The 11,149-nt window shown below is 35.8% G+C and overlaps 2 protein-coding genes across 2 annotated transcripts; one reads left to right on the top strand and one right to left on the bottom strand.

The window, feature by feature from the left end:
- Positions 1-8,802: 8,802 nt before the first annotated feature.
- On the bottom strand, positions 8,803-9,935 carry EV154DRAFT_571397 (uncharacterized protein; the record flags this gene model as incomplete). The annotated part of the gene is made up of 2 exons (XM_051606266.1): positions 8,803-8,837; positions 8,906-9,935. 2 exons carry the CDS (start codon positions 9,933-9,935, stop codon positions 8,803-8,805), a joined length of 1,065 nt encoding a protein of 354 aa, XP_051450764.1.
- Positions 9,936-9,984: 49 nt separating this feature from the next.
- On the top strand, positions 9,985-10,740 carry EV154DRAFT_571396 (uncharacterized protein; the record flags this gene model as incomplete). The annotated part of the gene is made up of 1 exon (XM_051606265.1): positions 9,985-10,740. The coding sequence occupies one exon, from the start codon at positions 9,985-9,987 to the stop codon at positions 10,738-10,740; it is 756 nt and encodes a 251-aa protein (XP_051450763.1).
- Between the last annotated feature and the right edge of the window lie 409 nt (positions 10,741-11,149).

Here is an 11,149-nt window from a genome sequence, read left to right as displayed (position 1 = left end):
CGGGACAAGAGCAGAACAGAATGATTATTAAGGTGAGGACAAGACAAAAAGATATTATATATCTATTAGTATTAATATATATATAAATAGGAATGAAGGTAGAAAAAGGTTTATTCAGAAAAGCAGGAAAAATAGATAAGATCTGGAATACAAAAATAAGGATAATTAAACATGCCGTTATTGATATTAATTGACAGATCGGGTAAACAAGGGTTCGGGGATCAGATTTACAGAGACAGATTATTAGTCATATTGAGTTTGGGACATCGTTGGGGTAGCAGGCATAGATACAGATAATTTTGGGGATAGATACAGAGGATAAGATGGGCTGATATTATTAATGTTTTACAAGGGAGTGCAAAGGCAGAGGTACAAAGGAAACGGATGTTAAATGGGTTTTACAATAACAAGGGATAACCGAGATACATTATTTGGAGCAGAGACGTTAGACAGGATACAATATTGATGTTTGACAGTGACATGTGTGACGGAAGACAGAGTACAGGCAACTGGTAGGACAAGGACAATGGGCTGGTTGGGGTCCTATAATGGTCTGAGACTTTTTGTATGATTATATGTAACTAAAACCTAGGCCCTTCATGACACAAGGCTTCTAATTCCTCATAAATTAATTAATTTAATGACGTTTTCGCAATATAGATAAACATTAATGCACTAAAAATAACAGATATTAGTTATCTAGCTTCGTGCATACACAATAATTTTTTTTTATTTGTAACTGATTTATTAATCTATTCTTACTGTTAGATAAAAAGAAAGAAAAAAGGTAAAAGGAAAAAGAAAAAAGGTAAAAGAAAAGGAGAAAAGAAGACTCCGTTTATATGTACCTTTTATAGGTTGTTGTTACGACGGAGTGATGACTGGAGGCAAATGATTTTTTTTGTATACGCGGCTTCTTGACAACAGGACTCTTAGACGGATACTCGTCTGCTGCGGGTAAAGAGAGTGAATGAGTAATTTAAGGTTTGGATCTCTGATTTTATTGACCCAATCTGAGTAAGTATCCGCTCATAGACGGATGCTCGACTGCTTCAGGTAAATCGAATGTGTTGTATCGCAGATGTATTGAATCATAGAAACAATAGAAATCCAATATTAGATCTCAGTAGACAGACTGGAGATCGTAATCATGGAAAGATTGTTATGGACGAATAAGAATACATGGATAAACATTTATTCAATTCAAATGGATAGACGATTGAATAGTAAATCCCGATTGGATCTACTATTAGTTTAGACACAGCTTCGTAAAAGTATAAATACGAGCTCATTCAACTCTTAATAAAAGGTTATCTTTACTTTGATTATTTTAAAGACCCATTTTGATATCTACGATATTTCAGAATGGATGAGGTAATTTTTAGAGTTTGGATCTGAATTTTTATTTACTCAATGTGGATAAGTATCCGCCCATAGACAAATGCTTCTCTGCTGCAGGAAAGAGGAACAGATAAAGTAACTTTTATTAACCCAATGTGCGTAACTACTCGCGCATAGACGGATACTTGTCCGCTGCAGGTAAATGGAACGGATAAAAACGCTTAAATTCTTATGCAACCGTTATATTTTACTCAAAATGAACCAACAGTTACCCCTGGACGGATATTTACCTTTTCTGAGTAAATGAAATAATTTTATTTTTTGTGTACTATTGTATATTTACCCAAAATAAAAAGATAGTCGCTCACGGGCGGCTATCCGCCCAGATTTGAGCGGATGTTTACCCCCAGACGACTATTCGCTCATTCGTCCGCTTTTACTTTGTTTAAGTAAGTTTTTTTAGCCTAGGTGTTTTGTAAACTTAAAAACCAAGATAGACCACTTTTTTTTCAAAGCCGAGTAACTAGTAACAGCAGCATTCCAATTGCCGTTGCGGTTATTATTTTGTTATATAAACAGCTTTTAATAAGCAGTTTGACAACTACCATTGGCATCCCTCAATACCATGTTAAAAAAGTGAAGAAGGGTATTGGCAGGTATATCACACCGGTTTTGTGTCCTTCAAACTGGCTTTAAATAATTCATACACGTCTGTGTTGATTTGTATCTCATTTGTATTAGGATTAGCACTGATTTCGATATTCTTTTTAGCCGCATTTTCAACATTTTTTCAAGCATTAGTTTGCTCATTCCCTTCGGCACTGGCCTCGGCATAGTCTCTTTCTTCTTCTTCATCGTCAAAAACCTCGCTACATCTCGGTCTTCTCCGATATTGTTCTGATATTTTTCGAAATTACTGCTACTTACACAATGAGTGATACCTGACAATATGATTAGTTTCCGATGAAAATGGTTTTTTTAACAATGTCAATGAACCTTTTTCCATGGCAATTGTCTCGATGTTGGCAGTGATCTCTTCAGTTTTAGTCATTCTTAGTCATTCCTTGACATTCCACTAAGTTATTTTGCTCTGGAGCTCAAAAAATAAGGACATGAGACTTATTGTTGTTAATGCCATCCAACAGTTCAATTAAAAACTTTTCTTTTTCAAACTGATAGTTGTAGTTGTTGAAGCAGAGTTCTTCTCCTTGAGGATGATTTCTTAAGTATTCGTTTAATTTGTAAAGAAACAGATTTGTTTAAGGAATATTTAACAAAAAATTGAAAAGGGGAAAAACAAACTTCTGTATCACAAGATCCGAACTCTATTTTTAACTCCGCTTTTTTCTTCTTTTATACACATCACCAGCAGTTCGTTTTTTGTTACAAAATGCTGCAATTAATATTTATAAAACAGAAAGACACAATGTAAAGATCAAAATACGTTCAGACTGCTTATAGAGTTCTTCAATAATAAAAGTACATTATATGATTGAGTGGTTTATGTTTTAACAATGAGTTTGCTTATCTAAATTATGTAAGATAAATCTTTTATAAAATTAGTTTAAGGGGTTTTTTACACACTGCAGGTAGCTGTGCCGTGTTGTGGAATTGATCAACGTTATCTTTATTTTAGATATTTTTGTTCAGGAATCAGAAATAGAACCAGTTTTTTTCCTGGTATAGAATAAAACCAACTGTGATGATTGGAATAAAAATCAAAATATAAATTCGAATACAAAACAATTATAGAAATCGCACTCTATAGTTGTGTATTATAAGTCGGAGAGTTTTCCATCATAAAAGAGGCGTCCTTTTTATACAATGATTAGTTTAAGATTCCCCTGTGCAGATTGAATTAATTATTTACCCGCAAACTAGAAAATAATAGAGTTTCATTTATAAACCAGTTATATATGCAACATAGTCTAATGTTACATCCAAAGAGCTGATTAATTCAAATCCGGCATTTCTAGTGCATTATCATGTATCCATTCAATTAATACTAAAGTATTTAATTAAATCTGTCAATACATTTATGAGAGACTAATAGGCAGCAATTCGACTAACCTAGAAAAGATTACCAAATCTGGTCTCAGTTAGGAATACGCAAAAGCTGGTACTGTGTCGAACCAATAGGAATGTATTCGCTCAATGGTACTTATAATACATAGGTTATATGTATTGTAATTGAATGACAAGATAAGAGTAATCGTATTCGTGGAATTAGGCGTCAAATACGACACGCTATATTGAAAACTGGTTGGCGTAAAGACGGTATGTCGTCTATCATCTAGTACGAGTAATCAAGTAATACAACCATCTCACGCATTGTTGAATGTATAAGCAATTTATTGTTGCGTGCGGCCAAAAAAACCTTAAGACTACTTGATAAGAAATTACGAGCTATACTTCATGCCATTACCGATATATAAATTAAATCGAAGCGTTCCCTGTTGTCTACATATTTTAATCCAACGTATGCAAAACTCAATTGAGGCCAAAGTTTCATATAAAAAAACCTTTACGTCTATCATCACAAACTGTCTAACTTATAATAACTGATGGAAGAATCATTCCTATCTTTTATACTGCAATTTCATACTCAGGATATCACAGAAATATGAGTATATGCGTGAGCTTTAAAGACGCTTTCCAGGATTATAAAACTTTCTAGACTGTGAATATGGGAAGCCCTCAGACTATGTCTGGGTAGAACAATCCGTTTTATCAGTAACATATTTACCTTGGTGCTGAACAGAGTCACGTAACCACTATTGATAATTCGGCACTAGCTATGTTTGCTTAACAAAAAAGAACTACATGTAACATTGTTTGATAAAGATGAACAGAAAATTTTATTGTTTGTAATTTGATTTAACGTATACTCATGCCAGTCGGGAGGATTAGAAGATGAACAGGGGGGATGTTAAGATTACTTTGACCCATGTGGAATATAGTCATTTGCATACATTTGCCCCATCTATGGAATGAGTCACCTTAACTACCACAACCATTATGTAAACAACTCATACCTGTTGGACATATCAAAAAGAAGTGCAGTTGGAGTATATTGAATTGAAAAAAATTTACAGGTCAGTTTTATGAATGAGTGCACATTAATTGAGTGCTGGTATTTTTTTTTTTAGCAATGCATCTCAAAATTATGTTAGTAATCTCTTGAACAGAAAGAAAATAATAATAGACAAGACGTTTTACAAGACAAAATTATTGTTAAAAAAAAACTTTATTAATTTGTAAGAATATTGATTTTCTATATATTGTGGACGTTAGCCGTTCAGAAGAACGTTACCAAGTCTAGCCACGAGGAGGCCTCCACTTTGTAGACTCACCCCCAGACCCCAACGCTGAAAAAAAAAGAACATTAGTTTCAATAATATTAAAAGTTACCAACATAAAAGATGACACCACGGGAGAGATCAACACATCTGATAAAAACCAAAACGACAGGAATGACCGACACCAGAGATACTAGCCTATGTTAGTTTTAATAATATGAAAGATTACCAAAAACTCCAAGACGAAAGACGACACCACGGGAGAGTTCAACACATCAGAAAAAAACCAAAGACCAAACTATTGATACTAGCAAATGTTAGTCGACTTGCGAAACTATTAAAATTAAACGTGCGTTGATATATACCCATAAAAAAAATAGAAAAAATTAAAGAAAAGAAAAAGATGAAAAAAATTTTTTTTTCTCATTTTAAAATCCAAGCCAGGGTGTGACTTTCTTAAAAAAAATTTCGATGACATTCTTTTCTGAAAACGGAAAAAAAATGAAGAAACGTCATTAAAACACAAGAGAGTTCTACAATATAGAAAATACGAATTATATGAAAACGATAGGTGGTTTTAATCTATTTTGACCGGTAATAAGGATTAATTTAATGCCACTATTTATTAAGCGTATCATCTTTGCCAAAGATCACACCGGTTTTTCGGGATGAGACCTTTTTAGGGGAATGCCAAATCCCTACGGTCGCCTCTGTAAACCTTGTTTTACCTTTGTTTTTTCCCTTTTTGTGTTGTATATTGGCCTTTGCCTTTCAGTTAAAGTTACCAGGAGGGAACAACGCATGCTTCTTTCTTTGAAATTAGATTTTCATACATGGATGTAATCGTTTCAAGAGTGGTTTTTAAAGAACTCTAAATGTCATAAACTCATTTCATCATGTCTTGTCATTATTCCTTGTGAAAGCATTCCCCTATAATTATATTTGGACCATCTTGCATGACATAGATCTCTCTGTGAAACTATTTCAAAATATGTCTCCTAAATCTTGTCTGACTCAATCTTTCTAATGCTTTTCTGATGATATGTAACTTGCGGTTGAAGACTAGGTTTTCTGCTTTGACCAAAGCCAAATACTTTCGGAATCATTTAACTAATCAATGTCAACGTAATCCAACCTGCGCTTACTCGTCAAATGTTCAAAACTCTTATAAGTTGATAATACCTGTCAATATGACTAGCTTTGTCTTAATCTATCATATGAACAGGATGTTATTTCCTTTTGTGCGATATCTAGTATCAAAGAATGTCAGTTTTTTTCTAAAAAAAGCAATTATGTATCTTGTCCTAACCCGCTCCCGCTCTTGTTAATTGATCTCTTATTTTTATTCAAACCTTCCATGTGCCCCGAGAAATCATCTGATATATTAATCTCATACGTCTCTTCTGTATGTGACACTAATTCCGAAAGACGTTTTCACCAGGTCTTCTTTTTATTCCATAAGGACAAGTAAATGATATTTATGCGTACTGTTAAATTCCGAAACCTTACTCCTATTGCATCGTCTGATTATTTGAATCACCCTTTTCCAACATCTATGGGTATTCATAAATTTGGAATCGACTAATTATAAACTGGGTGTACCATGTTATAAACCAAAATTCTATAAAAAATACAGACGTCCATGTACGTTTGCCAACAACAGTGACGAAAAACTGGTAATGAGACCTCCCATCAAAGTGATTCATTCCTACAATCTTGCAATGGAGTTTTCAACCAGCCATGTCTAACTATTGTGAATGGTTCCGAATCAACTTTTTAAATTATTTGACTAGTTTTAAGACCTTTTTCGATATCAGCAAACCGCTTAGTTGTTACCATCATGGGAATGTTCATAACTGTTACAATGAGAGATGATTCGGGAATCTTGTTATGTACGAAGTCTCTGACAAGCTTCTATTTAATGTCCGTATTATTGGGTAAGGAAATCTTGGTGTTGGTAGATACATTTTGACGTTAAAGAAGAGTATGATTAAGGTTTTGCAGACTAAAAGAGCTTGACCCTTTTTCTTAGTTTGGTATTTTTTTTATACTACAAAAATCCAAGCCACACTTTACTCAAAACAAAATTGAAAAATCAAGCAATTTGTAGTAGCGAGGTATGCAAACTTAAAATTGTCCAAGGGAACGTTTCATGTGCTTGGTCTCTTCAACACTAAAATTCTGGCCAACAACATTCTATTGTTCCAAGGTTTTTCTAAGTGATAACTTGCTGGATAAGACTAATTTTGAAGGTTATTACGTTGACATCTGTGTCGTATTTGGGTACGATTTGCTTAAGAATAAATAAACAAATCTTTCAATTAATTAAATTATGAAACAAAAAAGAACCTTCAATGTTGTATACCGGCATACACATGTATACTGCTATACAACTTCTCCTACTACGAGTACATATTTCTATATTAGAGGTTACATGATTGGCCTAAATATGATATACGAATGACAGTTGGATACAAAAAGCTATACCGCTGAGTTACGATATCACCGATCGAGAAGAGAAAATTCTCTGATCAATCAAGAATTAAAAGAAAGAGAAATTTAATGGTAATAGTTCTCTCAATGGCTTAGCTACCCATAGAGAGAATAGAACAGCTATTAGTATAATTAGTTCATTTACTTATATATTGATATAATTATACTGCTGATAAAGAGTATAAAGAAATAGTGTATGAATTAATGGATACCTATCTTCTACAACCGAATATACAAAATTCGATAAGATATTTTATATTTGGGATCGTATTTTATGCATTAGAAAATTAATGCACAAATGATCAATTATAACTATTATGTTCTACTGCCGATTACACTTGACAAACAAGTATGTATCTTTTAAAAGTATCCGTTACACGATCTTACAAGAAGTGTGCCACTGTACCAAGTATTTGTCAGAATAGTGGTATTCCCGTTTCACATCTGGGACAGCTTTACCTTTAATCAATTCTAACGAGTAGAGTTCAGATAACACAAGATGATAGACTAAGTTATAGATTTGTTCGAAACCCAGAAAGGTTGAGTCATCATAAATCCAGGAGATGTTGACAATATAAAAAAGATTGATTATTTCATATCAGCAAAGTTCTTTAGTCTATTTTTACCCTAATAAAAATATTCATTTATATCATTATTTTTTACGTGCCATTTTATCAAATATCACAATCATGACAAACACTCCAACTTATAATAAAGGATTATGGAGTCTCATTTCTTTACTTGCTTTTTTTTCCGTTTACATTTTTCTTTTTTATAACAATTATCACAAACGGTATTAATATCATCTGTTAAGCTAAAGTTATTATTCCTTTTTGTAACAAAAAAATTAAAAAAAAACCCAAGTAGAAGAACCACGAAGGGGAATATAAGTTTGGCCAAAATCGTTGGGGTCAATTTGTTCTAGTTTAATTTGAAAGATTGGAAACAGCCGTATTTTATATTCAGAATTTTAAAATGTCGCAAAGCCCTTACCCGCATTCGTATACCGAAATATTACGTGACTTCACTCCCACTACCTCCAATAATAATAAATTGTTAAACTAAAAAAAAAACCCAAGATCACCTCTTTTAGTATAATGTATCTTGGCTCAGGACAAAATTGAACGAAACGTAGATCAACAGTACACGGGAGATAATTCAGCATTGGTCATCAATGCTTAATGTTACGCAGTCAATGCCTGTGAAAACGAGCAATCACTAGAATATTTTTCCAATAAAACCCTTAAAACTTGAAGGTGATTGTTTGATAAAAGAAAAATGTCACCCTGTCTTCTTTTATTTGATTATATTTGACTAGTTTAACATCGTATAAAAAAATGACGAAGGAAAATATTCCGGAACGGTAATTATCGCTGATTCCCAACGTAAAAGTAAAATATTGTTCTTGGATGACTTTGTTCATTTCTTAAAACTATGAACTTCACTCGAATGCTCTTTTATACGACAGCTAACATTTCGTATCTTTTTCCTATAACAATGGGGAAGGCAACCAGGTGCAAAACAAAACATCTCAGTACATAAAAATAAACAGTCGACTTAACTCCGTATATAATCAATTATCATTCCAATATGTGTCACTTTTTGAAAGTCGGATTTCGACAATAATATTCGCTTTTTTGTTTGAAGAAAAGAACAGATGAAGCAAAGTTTAGTTTATTTCTTCGTTCAAATTGTCCAAATATTCTATACGAAAAAAACGTTCCACATTAAAATAATGCAAATACCTAAATAACTTATTTGTTTACACTTACCATCTGGTTCCAAAGCTAATTGAGCGAAAAACGCTTCGTCTGGATCAGCATACTTCACCGACGTGGATTCATCTCCACCAACAGAAGCAACAGGCAGAGGGAAAGGGGCAGAGGCAGACGACACACCCGGAGACACAGAAAAAGCAGCAACAGCAGGTTTTAGAGCCGAAGATCCATCAGAAGAAGAATCAACAGCAACAGGATCAACCTCAGCCAGGTCACACACCACAGGATCAACACAAGGAGAGAAGACAGACTCAACAACCGACGGTTTACCAGTAAAAGAACCAACAGCGACAGGTTCAATCTCCATTGGGTCACCAAACAAGGGACCGACAGAGGAAGGAGTGGACACAGAGTCTGACTCCAACGCGCTACCAACAAACACACCATCAGAATTGGTCTCCGCAGAGAAAGGTTCAACAACAACAGGACCAACACACAAAGGAGAACAGACAAAGACCGAAGATTGCACTGTGTCAACAGACAATACCACAGGGGTTACAGGGGCAGGCGTACCAGTGATATCTATAGGATTATCGATATCCATGGGGTTATCGATATCCATGGCATCGTCGACGATAGCCCCAGAGGGAACCAAATAACTATGACGACGTGCGCATTTGATACGCAGAGGTCTACATTCACCATGTCCGAAACGAATTCGACCACGAACCAGAGCACGAGCTCGACGAGCAAAGGACTTGGTGGTACGATCAATGGTGTTGGTACTCGGGGCATTGATGGTGGTGGTCGTATTGGTGGTGGCGGTGATATTGGTCGTGACTTTCATATTGGTGGTGGTGGTGACATTTGCGCTATCAATATCAGCGTAGTTGCCAATATCAGCATCGGGGCAATTGATGGCGGTTGCAGTGACGACAGCGACATCAGCAGAAGAATAGACATCAGCAGCGGTATTCGTGGTTTTGTTTTCTACTGCGGCTGGGATAGCAACATTGGTGGTAGTGCTACGTACCTCCACCGAGCGGGAACAATTGTTTTTGCTGATGATGTCGGTGGTGCTCATTGTCATCAAACCAGAAGGCAGCACACCCGGGGACACTACGCTAGAGACCATGGTGGTCCACCGTTCAACAGCGAAGGCCAGCATAGCCGGAGTAACTGAAGTAGAAAACTCGACAACATCAGGCAACACGGCCAAGGGAACCACCACGGGAGGAAGCATCACAAGAGGAGCTAAGGTCGGAGGACCCACGACGGAAGGTGTCACACCAGAAGATGCCACAGCAGAAGAAGCCACGGAACAAGGAATCACGGCGGAGGATGCCGCAACAGAAGAGGCCACAACAACAGGACCCACGACAGAAGGAGCTACATACAAAGGTCGCACGTTAGAAGAAGTCACAGCAGAGGAAGACACAGCAGAGGAAGCCACGGCAGAAGAAGCACCAGCAGAAGAAGTCACAAAAGATGAAGCCAGAGCAGATGAAGCACCAGCAGAAGAAGCGACGGCAGATGAAGCCACAGAAGATGACGCCACAGCAGTAGAAGCAACAGCAGAAGAAGCTACAGCAGAAGAAGCTACAGCAGAAGAAGCTACAGCAGAAGAAGCTACAGCAGAAGAGGCCACAGCAGAAGAGGCCACAGCAGAGGAAGCCACAGCAGAAGCACCCCGAACAGACGAAACCGCATCAGAATGTCTGACAGCAGTACAAGGCACGACAGAAGAAACCGGGGACGAAGATGTCACTACAGCTGACTTAACATCACGAAAAAGGATGTTGATAGCCAAACGGACCAAAAAACCAAGGAATGACCACAACATGCCTACCAACAACAATACGCTAGAAGAAAAAAATAAAGACAGTTAGAACAGAGACATTTCGACCTATCTAAAAATAATTACCACAACGACGGAAATAAAAATGCACGAAACTTAATTGCCAGAAGAAAAAGAAAAGAAATTAGTCTTTGATGGAGATTCCTAATGTCAAGTCATGTTACCAAAAGCCTTAAGAGCAGAGGAAAAAGTGGCGAAGTTCTGTGAACATGAAATTCCGATAAGAAAGATTTAGAAAAAATATACTATTATGAAAAGATAACAAAAACTTACAAAAAAGCAATCGACGCGACAAAGTAAATCATTTTTAAAATATAACTACTTTGAAAGAGAAAAAAAAAGTCGGCGCAGTTCTGCAGACAGAGTTATAAAATATTTTTACGGTAGTCACTTTTAGTGCGTTTTGAATTTCTTTTTGTGGCACGTAAAAAAGTGTGGAA

This window comes from Mucor mucedo, assembly GCF_025094135.1.
Source record: "Mucor mucedo strain NRRL 3635 chromosome Unknown EV154scaffold_226, whole genome shotgun sequence".
Classification (NCBI taxonomy): Eukaryota; Fungi; Mucoromycota; class Mucoromycetes; order Mucorales; family Mucoraceae; genus Mucor; species Mucor mucedo.
The sequence above is the reverse complement of the archived record's forward strand: the minus strand, read 5'-3'. Positions and strand labels throughout refer to the sequence as shown.